The sequence below is a fragment of the Peromyscus leucopus genome, chromosome 2 (genome assembly GCF_004664715.2).
Source record: "Peromyscus leucopus breed LL Stock chromosome 2, UCI_PerLeu_2.1, whole genome shotgun sequence".
Taxonomy (NCBI): Eukaryota; Metazoa; Chordata; class Mammalia; order Rodentia; family Cricetidae; genus Peromyscus; species Peromyscus leucopus.
Window position 1 is genome coordinate 150,325,330 of NC_051064.1, and position 18,128 is coordinate 150,343,457.

General features: G+C 52.0%; 1 protein-coding gene across 3 annotated transcripts in view; it reads left to right on the forward strand.

The window, feature by feature from the left end:
* Acot7 (acyl-CoA thioesterase 7) overlaps nucleotides 1-18,128 on the forward strand; it is a 95,905-nt gene that overhangs the window by 65,953 nt on the left and 11,824 nt on the right. For 2 of the 3 annotated variants that reach the window (XM_037203233.1, XM_028883087.2), the window contains exons 7-8: nucleotides 9,728-9,844; nucleotides 17,743-17,927. In XM_037203233.1, the coding sequence (XP_037059128.1) occupies nucleotides 9,728-9,844; nucleotides 17,743-17,927 (302 nt within the window). Of the gene's footprint in view, nucleotides 1-9,727; nucleotides 9,845-16,543; nucleotides 16,576-17,742; nucleotides 17,928-18,128 lie in introns of all 3 variants that reach the window. The other variant, XR_005090968.1, reaches the window with a different exon arrangement.

Below are 18,128 nucleotides of genomic sequence, written 5' to 3' on the forward strand. Positions count from 1 at the left end.
GAAGCTGGGTGGAGGAGAACCTCATTCTTGCAGCGACTCTCTGAAGGAGAGTGGAGAGAGTCATAGTCATAGTCAAGGATGAATTGGGGACAGCAGCGGCTCCACTCCAGGTGTCCAGTGGCTCCCGGCACATTTCAGTCATGCCTCTTCATTTCGGCCTAGACATGGCCATAGTCGATGTAGAATGAATGATCTGGTCACCTCTGCAGTTCATGTTCCCGGTCTTTAGAGGACAAGAGGTGTGGAGGGGTGGGTGTTCTGTTCTGTTGGAGAAAGGAATCTTGTTTACATTCAGGTCTGGGTAAAACTGGTTCTGCTCAGAGATGCACCCAGGGCCTCTTCCTGGGGAGAGGGTTGATCACTGCAGAGACTAGGAAGTGAGTTCGACCTGAGGCTCAAACTTAGGGCCTCAGTCCTGGTGGCAAGTGTACCTAGCTGCTGAGTCCGCTGAGCTGCTGAGTCCACCGGCCCTGTGTGTTTTGAGGTGGGTCTTGCTGTCATGCTCAGCTGATCTTGAACTCCTGGCCTCAGGCCGTCCTCCTACTTGAGCCTCCAAAGCTGTGGGAGCTCCAGCTGTGTTCACCTCCACTTTCAGAGTTTTCCTTGTTTACTTACTAGTTTTTTTGCCATGGGCAGAGGGAGAGGATGCCTTGGACAGTTGAGAGCATTTGTCTGTTCAGAGGGGCGTTTATGCAATGTGATCATTTGACTTTTTGACTGTAAAGAGCATTTTAAATACGAATGCCCCGAAGCAGGTTTGGTAAAGCTTGAGCATCCTTGAGAAGAACACAGCTGCCTGAAACCAAGCTGCCTCCCTGAAGGGCCGGGCCTGGGAGGCACGCGGACTGAAGTAATGAAAGGAGCCGCTGCCCCCCAGTTGGGGGGAGGGCCAAAGATGTTCCTGGAGGAAAAGTGGGCGGCGTTGAGCCTGTGGGATTTAAAAAGAAAAATTAAAAATACCAAAGTGTTGGTGCTGGGAAGAGAATAACAGTCTGCTCGTAGAAAAAGAGGAGGGTGGGCCTGACGGGGAGGCTTCTTCCCACCGCTGTCTTGGTCCTCTGGTCCCTGTGCTTCCTAGAGCCACATTCCATATACATAGAAGCATGACACCTAAGTTCATCCCACTCTCCAGTGTCCTGAACTGTGTGGCCCCCCAGGTCACCGTGGTTAATGAGTGACCCCATCCCTTTCTGTAGAGCTGACCCTCCTCTGCAGTGGCTGTGGTGACTCTTCTGCTTCGAGCTACTCTGGCACATGATGTGTAAATGCATCCTCAGGCTCCGTACCTGGTTGATTCTGCTTCGACCAACAGGCTAGGGTCCTGCCCTGCACTCCAACCCCAGATCCAGCCAGGGTCAGGAGAGGGAGTGACTAGTGACCAGCCTAGTCTATGGAGCATGCAGTTATTGTGGGACTATTGGCCAGGGCATGGTCAACTTCCATCCTGTGCTGTCTCAAGTCTTTGACTCTGATGTGGCTCTGATGGTCCATGGGAGTAGAGGGAAGTTCCCACATTCCCAGGGTGGTCTCATGGAACACGGGTTTCCTTGACTTTGCTGTTAGCTCACTTCTGGGAAAGAGTGATGGTAGTAACTTCGAGGAGGCCTTTGTGAGGTAGGGGCAGGTGCTTGTGAGAAACTGTCTAGGTAGATGTGACCCCAAAGACAGCAAGTGGGGCCAGCCTTCTCCCTAGCAAAGGGGTTCTGCCAGCCACTTGGGGGCCTCTACCCTCTCAGCCCTGGGCTGCACTCTGGGCCTGCTTCTCTCTGGAACCTGACACCAGATGCTTCTCTCTTGCCTGTACTAGGGTATAGCAAGCCCAGGGGTCTCTGCAGGACTTGCTGCCTGCTGCCCCCCTCACTTGTCCTGGGCCATGTCTTCATCTAGCCTGCCACTGCCCTTCAGTCCCCTGCTGCTCTCCACACTCCCCACCTCAGGCCTCAGTGCCCAGCTTTGCACTCCTGCGCCGCCTGCTCTCTCTGGTCCCCCATTCATCTGAGGCCAGTGGCTCCTGTATCCATGGCTCCAGCCCTATCCTCTCCCCTGGACTCTGGCAGCATCTCTGTCATGGAGCTATGGCCCTTCCCAGCAGTCTCCGTCCTTTGTCTGGCCAGCATTCCTGCAGGTGGCCCTGACTCAGATCCATCCCAGAAAACCTCCATTTCCTCTCTTGGTCCACCCTTCTGCTCTACTGTCTCATCAGGTCAGAATCTGAGCACGTGTACCCTCTTTCCTCCTGGCCCAAACCCTGGCCGCCGCCGCCGCCTGCCCTGGCCTCCTGTTGACCGCCTCACCCCTCCACATGCCCTCCCAACATAGCAGCACCATCCTTGCCAACATGAGCCACACCCCGCTTGGCACCCGGCAGCCAGAAGGTCAAGGTTCCTTACTTGACCGTTTCTGTCTATGAGTTCAGTCATCTCCCCACTGCGGCCAACTGACCTGCCTGCCACCTCTCCAGAGCTCAGGCTCCTGGTGTGCCAGGGCCCTGTACCCCTGGTCGCACAGGTACTGCCCTAGCCTCCCTCCCCCTGCCCTGTTACTGTCCCTAGACAACCGACTCCCTCACATTCCCTGTTAACCGGCACACCATCCCCCTTCAGACCCAGGCTGTACATAAACGAGCCTTTCTTTCCCCTCTTCAGCTGGTTCACCTAATATTGCTCACCTCATATTCATTAGGGTGACCAGGGCAGGTGGCCTCTAACAACAACATTGTCCTGTCCAAAGTGACCAATGCATTTAAATTAGTCTAAAACAGTAGCCTATCCCTGCTCCGGTCCTGAGTCCTTGTAGGAGCCTGCCCTTTCATGGCCTCTAGTTGAGGCTAAGACTGTCCTCTGGCCTACGTCTCCTGGGTCTGGATGTGGATTTATACTGCTGTTGTCTCTCCACCAAGTCCCCAAGGCATTGGGTGACAAATGTACCCTACTGCTTTGATGCTGCTCCATTGACCCTTGAGCAGTAATCGGCTGAGGGAGAGAAGCTACCCTTGTCACCCTGTTCTGTGATGTTCCAACCACAGGCGTCACCACCTGGGACTTTGCCATAGTGTCTACTTTTTTTTTTTTTTTTTTTTTTTTTTTTGGTTTTTTTTGGTTTTTTTGAGACAGGGTTTCTCTGTGTAGCTTTGCGCCTTTCCTGGGACTCACTTGGTAGCCCAGGCTGGCCTCGAACTCACAGAGATCCGCCTGGCTCTGCCTCCCAAGTGCTGGGATTAAAGGCGTGCGCCACCACCGCCCAGCTAGTGTCTACTTTTTAAAACATTCCATTTCCTAGGCACTGTGGCACAAATGGCTGGCTGTACAGGACAACTTGCTAGGGGTGGTTATTTCCTTCACCGACGGTCTGCCTTGGTGACAGGAACTTTACCTGCTGAACTGTGTCTGTCTGTTCCTGAAGTTCCCACTTTTGACATTTTGTTACTGTCTTTAGAAATTTGTAGTTGTCTGTGCACTCATTGCCAAAAATAACCTGTATAAACTGCCTTAATTAAGACTCCTGTGCCAGGGATTCCTTGGTCTTATCCCAGTGCCTCAGGGTGATAGGACCCAGAGGAGCCAGGGTCATGTGGGAGCTCTCACTCACCTGTGTCTCATAATAACCTCTTGTCATCACCAAAGGGTAGGATGGATAAAATAAGATGAAGTTACTATCATTTGCTTAATATAGGAGGCTCTTACCCACGCTCCGTCAGCTGGGGTTAAATTTAGAAATGGGGGCATCTCGGATCCCACCCACAGAGCAGGCAGTGCTGCTCCGGCTCTGAGCTGCTGGCTGCTGCTGTGGGTTTGTAGGCAGGCCCAGCCAGCCAGCAGGCCTTAGGAAAAGAAAATTAAGCCTTTATTTTTAATCCAGTCAGCATGTTGTCAATACTTAAAGAAAAATCAAAACAAAAATCTGTAAGCAGTTAAATGTTAAGATACAAAAATATCTCTGCCACCCGGTGTTTATCTATGTGTTAGTGGCCAACAAGCCTGGTTCTTTTCCTTCCCATAATTCCTGAAGTGAATGCAGTCTCTAACGACAGCAAATCCTACAATTTTGTTGTCATCTTTTAAAATTACCAATCTTGAGTAGCAGTGACAGCCAATGATGGACTGTATCATTTGCCAAAATTATTTTTTTTTGATACCAGCCATGTCTGAATGGGAAGCGAGTGAGGAGGCTTTCCCTGGACACCGAGGAGAGGTGCTTTATAGAAAACTTGGCACTAGACAGTTGTGTGAAGGCGAGAAAGGGGGGGTGGGATGGTGACTTCCAGGGCAGAAGAAGGGACGTGGCTTCTCTGAAAGAAGCGTCCATCTGGGCTGCACTGACAGCCAGGCACTTGGGAACCAGGCTGCAGGCTTCTGTTTGATGCAGGTTAGCAAACAGCCTCTGCACTGACTGACGTTGATACTGAGGCGTCCTGGTGTGACATGGGCAGTGGTGTTTGTGATGGAGTCCTCGAAGGCTGTGCCGGAAGAGTTAGGCATGCGTTCAGTAATTCCCGTGTGACACATGACAGCCAGTCCTTCTCAGGTAGGGCCTCACACAGCTCTGCTGACTTCAGACTCGCTGTGTAGCTGAGGATGGCCTTGAATTTCTGATGTCCCTGCCTTCACTTCCTGAGTGATGGGTGTCTGATCTCTGTGGTGCTGAGGATCAAACTCAGGACTTCTTTGGTTCCTCCCTTTCTCCCTCCCTCCCTCCCTTCCTCCCTCCCTCCCCCTCTCCCTCCCTCCTTCCCTCCCTCCTTCTCCCCCCCCCCCTCTCTCTCACACACACACACACACACACACACAATTAAAAAATAGAACGTAAAACCTTCAGTCCATGCCTTCTCTTCTCCCTTCCCAGTGGGGAACAGTTGCACGGTCTGAAGTCTGAGTTGAGACCTGCTTGTTTATGCAGTGGTGAGAGAAAATGAGGACGACAAAGACAAACACAGATCAGAGAGACAAGTGAGGGCATGGGGATGTTGCTCAGTAGCTAGAGTACTCCCTTCCATGCACATGTGTGCACACGTACACACGAGTGCAGGCCTCTGGAGGCACATGTGTGTACATATGCATGAGAGTGCAGGCCTCTGGAGGCCAGTGACATCAGATTGATCTAGGGCTGGAGTTAGATAGTGTGAGCTGTCTGATGTGTGTGTGCTGAAACCAAACTCCTGACCTTGGAAGAACAGTTCCTGCTGTTAGCACTGAGCCAGCTCGCCAGCCCCTTGAATATTTTATACTGAAACACGTCACCATTCTTTGTGAGATCAGCTCCCATGATGCTTGTTCTCGCTTGTGAGCAAGCACAGTTCTGGCTGTGTCTAGGAGGCTGTTTCCCCTTTCTGGGTGTTGTGGTCACAGAGATGCCCATGTAAACAACACAGAAGATGGTATTCTTCCACCTAGATTTCGAAGGAAGGCCTGAGGTACAAGGCAGTGTGTGGTAGGTTAGGATCCTTGCAGCAGCTCTCAGAGCCGCAGGTGAAGCCATGGGGCTGAAGCCTGTTTCACTGGAGACCTTGGGGTGTTAGAGAAGCTAATACAATGGAAAGTCTGTGGAAGGAAGCCCGAAGGGATAACTAGAGACGGTCCAGGAGAGACCGTGTGGCTACATACAAGATAGAGGAATGGGTCCCCAGACCTCCCATCGGTCCTGTTGGGAACAGAAGTGGACCCTGAGCCATTACATGTTGGGAGTATGTGACTTTCTGGTTTTTACAAGGGTTGACAATTGCCCCGAGTCTCCAGGAAACTTAACTTTTGGCTTTTGAACCTTGTTAGAACTCTTAAAGCTTTGGGGATTCTTGGAGGTCAACTGGATGCATGCATTGAATAATGAGATGGACATGAGTCTGTTGTGGGTTAAGGGTAGAATGTTGTTGTTTAGAGTGATATTTTTTGAGTGTCAGGTTAACAAGGAATGGACATCTTGACTTAGGATCTTCAGTGTCTGTTTCTTTATCAGTCTTTTCATATCCAGCAGCCATCTCTTGAGCACCAAGATCCAGGATCTGTTTTGGGCCAGGGAAACTGAGGCATGACTCAGATATCCATGTTACACATTATCCATTGCATTCTTGGGTGCCTTGTGGGGCCCACATATGGGCCAACATGTCATCTATGAACCAGAAGCTCACCCAACCACACTTGTTCCTTCCGAAATCTACTGGGGATCACAGCCTTGCACATTAGAACTGTCAGCATTTTAGAGACAATGGCCTCGTAGTAGATTTGATGGTAACTAGCTGACATTTTTGGTAAATGAGGCAAAACTGTATTTGCATCAGTCTCTTCCATTTTATTCTTCCATTTTTAACAAGTTGTGCTTGTAAACAAGGGGCCAGTTACAGATATAGTGAGTTCTGGATTTTTGTTTCGTTTTGTTTTTTTGAGACAGGGTCTCTCTCTATATCCCTGGCTGTCCTAGAACTCACTCTTTAGACCAGGCTGGCCTCAAACTCAGAGAAATCGGCCTTCCTCTGCCTCCCAGGAGCTGGGATTAAAGGCATGCTGTCACCACCCTGGGAATTCTAGATTTTAACACAAACCCTTCCTTCCCCTCTTCTTTACCCCTCCCATAATGTAACTGTCTAGAGGCCAGGGGGGGGGGTGCTCTGGGCCATGACCCTCTCTACATACACAGTAGGCCAGGGAGGTGCTTTGGCCCATGACCCCCTCTACACACACAGTAGGCCAGGGAGGTGCTCTGGGCCATGACCCCTCTACACACACAGTAATTTTTCTGCCACCCTACCCTTCACCATGATCTTGAAATCTCTCATCACCCTACCTAAGAATTCCACTTCACTCTTGATCTGGCCAACCACCTTGGAAAGGCAGCATAGCTTGGCCTCGGTAGCCCCTGAGCAGTGGTGTCTGGACTCAGTTCCTGCTGTGTGTCTGGGACACACAACTCCTTGGGTCTGTGCCCTGATTTGTGAGACAGACAACAATGTGCCTGTCTCCTGGGGCTGCTTTCCAGGAAGCTCAGCACCCTTGTCTGTATTTGTTGAGAGCTATCTACCGGGGACCAGCTACCGGGGACAGAGGCCTGGTCCATCCTGGAGCTGCTCTCCCACCAGGTCTCTGAGCTCTGCCGAGCTCCAGTGCTTCTGCAGTGTGGCTGGTCCTGAGCATCCAGGTCACGGTGGCTTTGTGGACTCTCCAGAAAGCTTCGATTTCTGCTCCTTTTTGACTTTCTTCTGGAAACAGCCAGCTTGTCTTTGTCAGGCAGACTGTCTCCTAAAGAGGACAGCTGTTTTGAAGGCACAGTGCTATGAACTCAGCATCTAAAGAGCATTGTCCCAGTGAGGCCTGTCCCAGTGAGGCCGGCAGCCAGTTCCTAGACTCCTGTCTCTTAGCCATTCTGTGCTTGACTGATGGGTGTGATCTAAACCCACATTCTAATTCTGGGCACATCTTTTCTTCATGTACGCTGTCAGTGTTCTACAGCAAGTGTTCTTGATGTTAACCTGAGCCAAGGGAGCTTCTGTGGCCACCAAGGCCGTTGCTCATGGTATGAGGATGATCTATGGGAAAGCACCTCTGCATGCGCCAGGGCCTCATGCTGATCCTCTTGTGAGTCTGGCCACTGCCCAGCTGTTGTCCCCTCTGGTTTTTATGGAGAAAATCCAGAAGAGCTCAGCCTGTGAGCACCCTCTCTCCATCCTCTCTGAAGTCTTTAGATAAGTGTTTGCACAGAGACCTGCCATGAAGCCATAGCCAAATCAGGAGGTAGTGAGTGGCATGGCCCGGATGTGCCTCCATGTGAGTGGCACCTGGCCAGGGGAGGTTGACCATCTCTGATCCCTGTGCCTACCTGAGCAGAGTGTATGTGGTGCCAGATTTCCCTGACTCCTCCAGAGACATTTTATTTCTTTTTACTTATGTGTTCATCTCCAATCCTAAATTGGCATAGACACACAGGAAATTGGTGTTCAGTTCAACAACAACATGAGGCACGTGACTGCAGTAGAGCCTGGACCTCATGGGTGGGGTGCCTCCCAGTTTTTCTCCTCTCTCTGCCTCTTTAGAAGCCAGCAGATCCGAGCATAGTGAGCACTCCGCTTTCTGAAGTTCCTGATGTCTGTTGGGTGAATCAATGTCACTTTGATGCTTTTGTAGGTTATAATCCCAGAGCTTGGGACACCAAGAGGGGAGAATCTTGAGTTTAAGATCAGTTTGGGTTACATTGGCAAGACCTTGTCTCAAAAAATAAGCAGGCAGGGGACCCACAAAATGGCTCAGTGAGGAAACCACTTGCCCTGCAAGTCCAGTGCACAACCCACATAAAATGTGTGCTGTGGTACATCCGTGCGCACGCAGGCACACAGAGACAGAGATGTGCATGCTTAAATAAATAAAAATGGGGGGCTGGAGAGATGGCTCAGTGGTTAAGAGCACTGGCTACTCTTCCGCAACCACATGGTGACTCACAACCATCTATAATGAGATCTGGTGCCCTCTTCTGGCCTGCAGGGATACATGTAGGCAGAACACTGTATACATAATAAATAAATAAAATAAATAAAAAATAAAAAATATAATAACTAGGCAGGCAGTGTGCTGCTGTTTCCTTTGGCTCTACACCATGGAAATAGATTGCTGCATTGTGCAGTAGTTATGTTTCCAGTGTTTTGAGGACCCTCTGTACTGTTTTCCACAGTGGGTCACCAGTGTTACATTTCCACTGTGCTATATTTTTAATAATTGTGTGTTAAACAGTTTCCCAGTATAATATGACATTTGCTGTTGTGCATCACATTGATGCTCAAAGAGTTTGGCTCTTGGAACATTTCAGTTTCAGATTCTGATTGGAAACATTTGATTCCCTCTAGAAGAGAAGCCCTGTGCCCCCTGGCAGTCACTCATTGCCCTCTGGTCTGCCATCGCTAGGGACCCTTGAGTCTCCTCCTACAGCACAAGAGCCTCTTACTGAATGTGGCCCTCGGCGTCTGTCTGTCTGTCTGTCTGTCTCGCTTCCCTCTGCCTATCTTCAGGTCCACCCGTGTTAGTGTGGGTGGGTGGGCGTTTGTGTTGTCCCTTGCTGGCTGTGAGGAGTGAGACTGCCAGTAAATTTGCGTCTCTGGGGCATCTCTGTCCCTGGGTGTGGAACAGTTGAAGTACACTGCTGCTTTCTACAAATTCCAGACATTTCCCAGAAACTGCCCCTTCTCTGGCGATGCCAGGCAGTGGTGGCGCACGCCTTTAATCCCAGCACTCGGGAAGCAGATGCTGGTGGATCTCTGAGTTCCAGGCCAGCCTGGTCTACAGAGCGAGTTCCAGGGCAGCCAGGGTTAGCACAGAGAAACCCTGTCTCTAAGTAAATAGGAAGGATTGGTGATTCTGAGCTGCCCTTGCCTTGTGTTATCTGATTTTGTCCTTACTGTTTTGAGACAGGACAGGATGGCCTCAAACTCAAGATCCTCCTGCCTCAGCCTCTTGAGTATATGGGTCACTGAGTGTGTCAACTTATCTGTCTAACCAGCTGATGTTTTGACCGATGTCCTCCCAGGGGACATTGTTCTGAACTTTGCCTGGCAGTGAGGTTTGTGGAGAACTTTGTCACTTGCCCAGAATGTCACCAGCGGCCATTTCCAGATGCTTCTGAGGAAGTCACAGCATGCCCCACCCCCGCTCCAGCTGACTGGAGCCCTTGCTGGTGTGGGTGGGAGGACTGTTTCCAGGGTGTGAGTGTGCTCTCTTCCTCCAGTCTCACCAGCCGGGTCCCCTCTTCTGTGCAGGTGTCACCATGAAGCTCATGGATGAGGTGGCTGGGATTGTGGCTGCACGCCACTGCAAGACCAACATCGTCACAGCTTCCGTGGATGCAATCAATTTTCACGACAAGATCCGGAAAGGTAAGAACTCTCCCCGTGAGAAGGGGGCGGTAGCACTCTAGGGTCCAGGGTGCTTGGGCCCTGGAGCTGTTTCCCTCTGTGCTCACACCTGGTGTCTGCCTGTGTGCACAAGGAGCAGGAAGACACAACTGTGCTTTGTCCTTCACACACATCCGTGAGGCTGCTGTTTATTGATCTGATTTCAGCTGGAAACTCTGGGATGACAGAGGCTTTTGTCCCTGAACTCGGGCATTAGGAGCCCTGGGATGCCCTCGCTTCAACAGCTGCCACCAAACCTTGTAGGTTTCCTTCTTGTGGAGTAAGAGGTGACCCATGGCAGGATGGACAGTGATGGCGGGACAGTGCTGAGGCGCCTCAGGCGCTCCGTCCCTGGCCTGCCCTGCTCACCCTCCTTGAGGGTTTCACGGACAGGGATGGAATTGTGCAGCTGTAGAGGGTGGGGCAGGTTCGTCAGTGCCTCCGCCTCGTTGTTTCAGGCAGAGGGCGAGTCCAAAGTGGGGCCTTGGCCCTGGGATGCTGCGCTGTGAGAGAGCTCATGAGAGGGGCAGTGGATGAGGCCAGGCCTTGCTACAGATTGCTGATTACAGACTAGGAGCCATACAGGTTAAACCACTTCACTGCCTTGCACTCCTGGTGCTCAGGCCAGAGCCTTGTGACCCTGGGTGCTCCCCAGCACCAGGTAGGGGGTGCTACGTGGTGGAAGGAAGCACTCTGAGACTGGGTTGATGCAAGACTACACTTCGCCATACTGAGTAACTAGGCTTTCCTGCTGTGGATGTGGGGCTGTTGGTAAGGACAGCCAGCCGTGACGGTGACATGGCTCCCTCTGCTTCCAGGAATCTGTCTTGATTGACAGGTATTGTTTTAACAGGTGCTGGTGACAAGTGGCTCTTGTCACTTTAGCTTGCTGCTCGGGGCCTTGTGTGTCAGAAGCCTTGAATGCTGTGATCCTTGTAGCTCATTCCGTGAGCCTTTCGGGAAGGGAGAGTCCTGAGTGTCCTTTTTCTAGAGTTCCTGCCTGGTGACACATGGCTGCTCAGCACTCCACTGTTCAATATAAACCCAGACCCACCGTGGAGAGCAGGCTCATGTATCACAGAACTGGTCCCACTCAGCCTTCCCTCAATGGCCCTAGAACAGTGAAAAAGCATCCTGGAGGATGCTTTCCTCCAGGTCCACCCAGCAATAGACATATCAATAAAGCCTTGAGTCAGAAAGCCCTTAAAGGAAGCACGCTCTGTTCTCAGAAGGAAGGCACCAGAGCAAGACCCCCAGATTCTTCACCGTTGGCCTCCTGTATGGCCAGGAGCTTGGCAGGGCTGTCCAAGAGGCAGTGGATCTGGAGTGGAGGAATGGCTGAGAGGCAGCAGCTTGTCTAGGGTCACTTCTGCCACCAGAGGATGTGGGGCTGCATTATCTGCAGCAAATGTCCTTGACGGGTCTGACACACTGCTCTGCACTGGCTTCCTCAGAGGGGCGGGCTGGGGGGCTGGAGGCTTTGCACAGAACCTCTGGGATGTCCTGGTCTTTGTATTTATCTAAAACAGTGTGGTAGCGCACATCTTTAATCCCCGCACTTGGGAGTTCAAGGCCAGCTTAATCTGCATAGTGAGTTCCCAGCCACTCAGGGTTGCATAGTGAGACCCTGTCTTCAATTTAAAAAAGAAAAGTCTGTGATGTGAGGGCCCTTCTCTGGAGCCCCTCCCTTGGTGGCTGCTGCAACCTTGTCTTTGTCCTTGTACCGTTACAGCCCTCTGGCCTAGAGACTTCGGAGAGAGACATTTGGCTCCTCTCAGGGAGCGGCAGATTACGGCTGCTTGCTGAAATGGCGTCTTGCTTGGGGTTTGCAGGAATTGAGGCTGTAATGAAATAACAGTTACAGAGTCCGGCCTACTTCTGTGCCAGCGTCCTTAGGCTTTTACACACTGTCACCTTGCTTGTTTCTAACTAGATGTCCCCTGTGAGGTCCCTGTGTGTTGTCCTTTTACACAGGAGCCATCCTGGGTGTGTCTAGGGGGAGGGTCCCTCTTCAGGTGGCACAGGCTGTGTCTTCCTCACAAATGTGGTTATGACATTCCATCTTTGGTTCCTCAGGACCGAGGCCCCTGCTTCTTCAGACAGAGGCGCAGGGGTGGCAAGTCCCTCCTGCCTCTGGGGTTGTGGTGATGCGGTCCAAGTGTGTCAGCCGCCATGAGGAGGGTGGGGCTGACAAGCCGGTTCTGATCAAGCTGCTGAGGTCACTTTAGCTCGAGGCTGTGGCACCTCTTGGGCCACCGTCTGTGTGCTCGCCTTTGCCTTCACCTCGGCTCTGACATGGAGGAGGCCACGGGGGGCAGTTTTGTCACCTCCACAGAAGAGGTGTGACATGCATCAGTGTGTACAGGATAAGGCAGCGTCTACAGAGCTCTGGGAACCTTGCCTGCAAGACGGGCCTGGCTCACGTGGACTCTGTGAAAGAACGTTAGCTCCCTGGGGCTGCGGCGTCTGATGCACACAGACTGGGATGCCTAAAATGACAGAAACGAATTCTCTCCTGATTTTGGAGGCTAACATCTGAGTCCAAGATGTCATGAGAGCTGCACACCCTCTGAGAACCATACTGCCTCCTCTGGCTCCCTGTGTCCTTGGCCACACACCATCTTGTGGGTCTGTCTCTCAGAAGATTTTCTGTCACTTAATAGGATGTCCATCAGAAAGTTTTAGCAACAGCTTTACGTGGTCACAGTACTGTCCTCAGAAGGTCAGAAGAGAATGTGTGAGTTTGAGCACAACAGGATATGTGCTAAAATGCAGTTAGCTGCATCCGGGTTTATAAATACAGGCTGAGTTTTCAGAGCCAGACTTTCCATGTGGCCACTCGGGCTACTAGTTGCCTCTGCTCTTGGTAGACTAGCCAACTTGCTGTTTATGAACGTGGTTCTTTGAGGATAACTCTTCACTCATACTGAGAACAGAGAGGACACACTCCATCCCCCCTATGGCTCACAGCCTCCGTGGCCACCTGCGACACCCTCTGTTCAGGCCGCTCAGTCTGGCCTCCTGGTATACCAAGGCCAGCTGCCGCCTGTGCACACTGAAGGTGTGGGTTGAGTTAACTCTCCAGTGGCTCCATCCACACACTAGAGTGGTGTCCAGCCCTTTGTCACGTCACTAGCCCCTTGCCCAGTAAGAAATGAGAAGGCCAGAGATCCAGCTCCTTAAACAGTGTTGGCCCAGCAAGAGCATCTCAGGCTTCTCCATGCCAGTGTCATGGATGCTGGGGACAGTAGGAGCCATGAGCCGTGACAAGCCCATGCCTCTTCTTAGAGGACCTGCTGTGACCATGCCGAGGTCAGTGAGCACACATTGGACAGCACACAGCATGGAAGCCTGACGTGGACATCAATGCCTTTGCTCAGTACAAACAAGAAACCTCAACCACATGAGCATAATGTATCCCATGGGTTACTGTCTCCCTTCCCCCCTCAGTTGAGACATAAATTCCAACCAGTTTCCTTGAAGAAATGGTTTTTGGCAGTGCAGTTTTCTGTAGATAACCAGTCTTCCAGAAGGACCCTCCCAGAGGCTGCAGTTTAGTTCACTGTTTTGTGCACTTGAGACAGTTCTGTGCCCTGGCTCTCTGGTGCACAAAACACGGAGCTCTTTGTAAACTTCCGAGTGCTTAGCAGGTCTCAGGCTTGGTAACAGCTATTTTTCTTTATTAGTTAGTTTTCGTTCCCAATCCCTGGCATACAGTGGTAATCTAGCTGCTGCTGCCTGGGGAGTGATGTTGTCTTCAGGGGAGTCAGCTGGGGCAGCTGCCAGCCTTGTGGGGTACGCTCTCCAGGTGGCTATCAGCGGCTTCAAAGCAGGCAGTTCGCAGCTCAACCCACTTGATGCATTTGCCCTGGACATTGCTGGCTTCAGGGTCAGGCCCATGCTGAGTGCCTTCCCTTGAGCTTCTGCAGTTTGTTATCTCAGGGTTCTAATCTTTAACTTGAGAGGTTAAGGAAGCTGCCCATAGCCACTGGGGCTCAGGCGTTTTTTGGTGACCCCTTGCAGGACACAGCCAGGTATCCAGGACACAGAACAGCAGCTTCAGGGTGGATATGGGTGAGGGGTGCTACATGTGATCTTCATAGGTCAAATGCAACATCATCTACCTTTGATGTTCACCTTGGATGTTATCTGACTTCAGCTGCTTCTCACATCTGAGTAGGAACTTCTCTCTTCTGAAGCTTTGTGCAGTGAGTGGTTTAGCCTAAGAAAAACATTGCTCTGTTGTGCCCTCATCAGCCTTTACCAGGGTCCTTTTCCTGTTGATTTTGGAGAGCATCAGGGGTGGATAGTTGAGTCTCCTGTCTCCAGCAGCTCCCTACACTCCATTCTATTGGCTTTGCTTAAAAACAAAACTACAAAAAAACCTTTTTTATAGTTTTTTAAAAAAATATATACATGTTTTGCCTGCATGTATGTGTGTACGTCGTGTGTGTGCCTGGTGTTTGCAGAGTGGAACTAGAGTTTGGATGGTCGTGAGCCACCATGTGGGTACTGGGAATTGAATCCAGGTTCTCTGTAAGAGCGACAGGTGCTCTAAACTACTAACCATCTCTCCAGCCCCTGAGCTTTAACTGCTGTGCTGCCCACAAAATAGTCCCCGTCCACACATGACTATTCAGAGTATAATTAAAATGAAAACTAAAGCTGGGCATAGTGGGATGTGCTTATAGTCCCAGTGTAGCCTGGCCAACACAATGAGGACATTCCAGAAAGTCAGGAAGACAGAAGTCCAAGGCAGCCTGGGCTGTGCCATGAAACCTTGTCTAAAGAAGAAAGGCCAGAAGGGGGACGGCAGGAAAGGAAGAGAAGGGGCAGAGAGAGAAGGATGAAAAGTGCCGATCTCCAGTTATCCTCAGCCATCTCAAGTGCCAGAGCCCTGTAACGGTGTGCAGGGCAGTGCAGATGTAGACTGTTTCATGATATAGCACGTTATGTCCAGCCTTTCAGTTCCAGATACCTGTAACTTTGAGCATGGGTGGCCCAGGTGTCATGTGCTGGCATGAGCTGTGGTGTTTGCTTACCCACCAGGCCACCACCCTAGGCAGAGGGACAGAACTGCAGGAGCTGTTGGCACTGGGGCTGACCTGCTCCTCTACCGGCTTAATATGTCTCCACTGATGTGTCAGAGACTTCTTCCGTGTAGTGCCGTGTTCCACAGTCGGGGTGTTGAGGGCTCTTTGCTAACAAGTGTGCCAACACTGTCCATAACCACAGGGGTCACGTGACCCTAGACTCTCCCATCCTTCCTTCACTTCACCCCATGTGCCGGACATTCTGGGGACTTAGAGAAGGGTGGAGCGGGAGGAAGGGCCCTGCTTCCCCTGGGGAGAGGCAGGTGGGTAAGAGGTTGGGAGATTCCAGGGCAGCCGTTCAAAGGATGGCCTTTGAGTTGAGGAAGGAAGTGGAGGGAAGCATTGGCTAGCAGTGTTTTGGTGGAGGCCAGTGCCATGCTTCTGAGCCACTCAGTTCAGGCCAGTGCGGTGTCTCCTCCAGGGTAATGGCGGGGTCTCGGGCTCCCCTGGGCTCGGGGGCTGCAGGGTGCTAGGTTTCTGTGGTCAACTGCCTTATTTAAAACCCTTCCATAGCCCTTGTGGGTCTGTATGTTTACTCACCACATAATGGGGACCCCTGCCTTGCCCTTAGGTATTCCAGACTGGGAGACAGGTAGACGTTAGTCAGATCTGCAGTGGAACGTGAAGGCTATTAGAAGGAGTGCCGTGGAGGAGGTGGGCTGGTCTTGGCAGCATCCCTGGAGGAGAGGCGCAGGGTGAGCTAGGCAGCCATTATAGGAAGTGTGTGGGATGGGGAGGCCGTCATGGAGGATGGACCACTTGTTAGCTGCCTCTCCTCACTTAGTTGGATCTGGTTCCCCAGGCAGACTTTGACACTGCAGAGACTTGGGTGCTCTGTGCCTCCCCTGTCACCAGAGCTGAAGATTTTCGACATGGGGTCTCAGTTTGATCCTGTTCTCTCAGTGGCCCAGTCAGGTGCCAGCTCCGTGGTGGATTCCTAGATCTGTGGAGATTCCCCAGAGGCTTGTGTGTGGCATGGTGATACAGTGCTCTTGTGAGTGAAAAAGCCCAGACTTGGGGTGTTCATCGTGTCACATGACACCCCTGGCTCTCCAGACCCTTCCAGCTGCTGGTCTTCTGGTCCAGTTCTCAGAACCAGCCACTTGTGACTTAAACTTGGAGTCAGAAGCTTTGGGCTTCCAACTCAGACATTAACACCATGAGCAGCCAGGGTTTGGCTGTGACCCATGGCAGGAAATGGCTTTGTGATTGACAGCAGAAGGACACACTTCCTGTTGTCTCTGGAATTCGCAGTGTGTTTGGAGACCCTGGAATTGGCCTCTCCGACGGTGTGCAATAGGTGGTACTTCACACAGTGGCCCTCACGAGCCTTGGACTTGGGGGAAATCTTGCCCGCTTTCTCTTTTCCACGTCCCGCCTTATAGCCCAGCTCTCAGTGGCATTTAGGAGAGGACAGAGGCATGGTAAGGCCTGGGTGACTAGTCTAAGCTTCTAGACCCTGAGCTGGTGACAGTCCCAGGGTGTGGCACAGGTGTGTTCACCTGTCAGATGCTTGCATGTGACTGAGCACTACAGCTCGTACCAGGCCACCTGTTGCTGACCACCTGGCTCCTTCCTTCCCTCCCAGAAATGGCCATGTCCTGCACTGAAGCGCCCTGTGTAAGTATGAAGTTGAATGTGGAATGGAGCTTTCTGGAACTTCTCAATGGAAAGCCCTGCTGCCTCCACTGTCTTTCTCTCTGGCTGTCTCAGTGTGTCCTGCAGGGCCTGTCTTGAAGCTAGGTTGCTAGATATGTGTTGTAGGGCCCTGCAGCCAGCACTAGGCCCTCCTGAGAAGGCCCTGTGACCCACATGTCCTGGCCCAGAAGACTGTGCTGGAGCTGGGAGGAGGAGTCTGGTCACACATCAGTCAGAAGTGGCAGCAGCCAGGAGCCAGCTTTTCCCCAAATCCTCCACAGGCCAACATACCTGTGGCCAAACCCGTCATGGCTGGGAAAGATGATCCTTGGCAAGCACTAGACCCGGCACAGGGTCTTCGGCCTTTTCTTTCGCAGTTCTCTGAAGGTCAAGTTCCTGGGTGTCCATTTTTAAGAGCAGAACTGAGCACCCTGAGACTAGAAACTGCCCAGGGTTGAGAAGGGCAAGGTCCAGCAGTGGAAGGGTGGGTGGAGACAGGGAGAGGTATCAAGCCCGGAAGCAGAAGGCCAGGCTGAAGTACTGTGTGGTATTATGCACTGTATGGTAGTGTGCTCTGGCTTAAGTTGAGAGGGGTCACTCGGGGCATTTACAAAGACACTGACTGTGGACTGAGGTCATGACCACCTGGATACTATCCTGACATGATGTCCAGCAGCTCAGAGGATGAAACGTCAGCAAACCTGACAGACAGTCACATGACCCCACCAAAAACTTGACGCCATGGCTTGTGTCAAGCCAACATAAGATTATAAGCCTCTGGGGTATTCTTTGGTGCTCAGAGCATCGCAGTGGGTAACTGTGTGGCCTGGAGGACAGGGAAGGCGGCAGGACTGAGCAGGCTCACCCACAGCCCGGCTGAAGCTGCCGCTCCTGGCCTGTGTCAGTGGGGCTGGACCCAGTGGCGGCCAGAACTGCAGGAGACAGATGACTCACATCGACTAATGATGGCGCACACTAATAGTTTGTTGTCGTGGTGTCGTAGTAGTTGCTGCTGCCTGTGCTGCCTAACCCGTGTCTTAACGTCCTCAGTAACATGGGTTCTCGCTGACCTGCCCCTGCCTACTTGTGCCCCTGTGGGTAGAGACCAAGCTGGCATCCACTAATGCAGCGGCTCCGTGTCCTCCGCAGGCTGCGTCATCACCATCTCTGGACGTATGACCTTCACGAGCAATAAGTCCATGGAAATTGAGGTCCTGGTGGACGCCGACCCTGTGGTGGACAACTCACAGAAGCGGTACCGGGCCGCCAGTGCCTTCTTCACCTATGTGTCCCTGAACCAGGATGGCAAGCCACTGCCTGTACCTCAGCTTGTGGTAAGTGTCCTCGGGAGCACTGTCCTGTCCTAAACAGGGCAGGGCCCAGGCCTGTGTCATGGGCTGTGCTCAGGTCTAGTGAAGTCCCACGAAGAGGTACCTTGTAAGCTGCAGGCTGTAGGGTGGGCAGATGGGTCAGACCTCTCTGAGCTCATCACCGTGGCTGGCACAGTGCCCGGGGCTCCTGGCATTGTGTACATT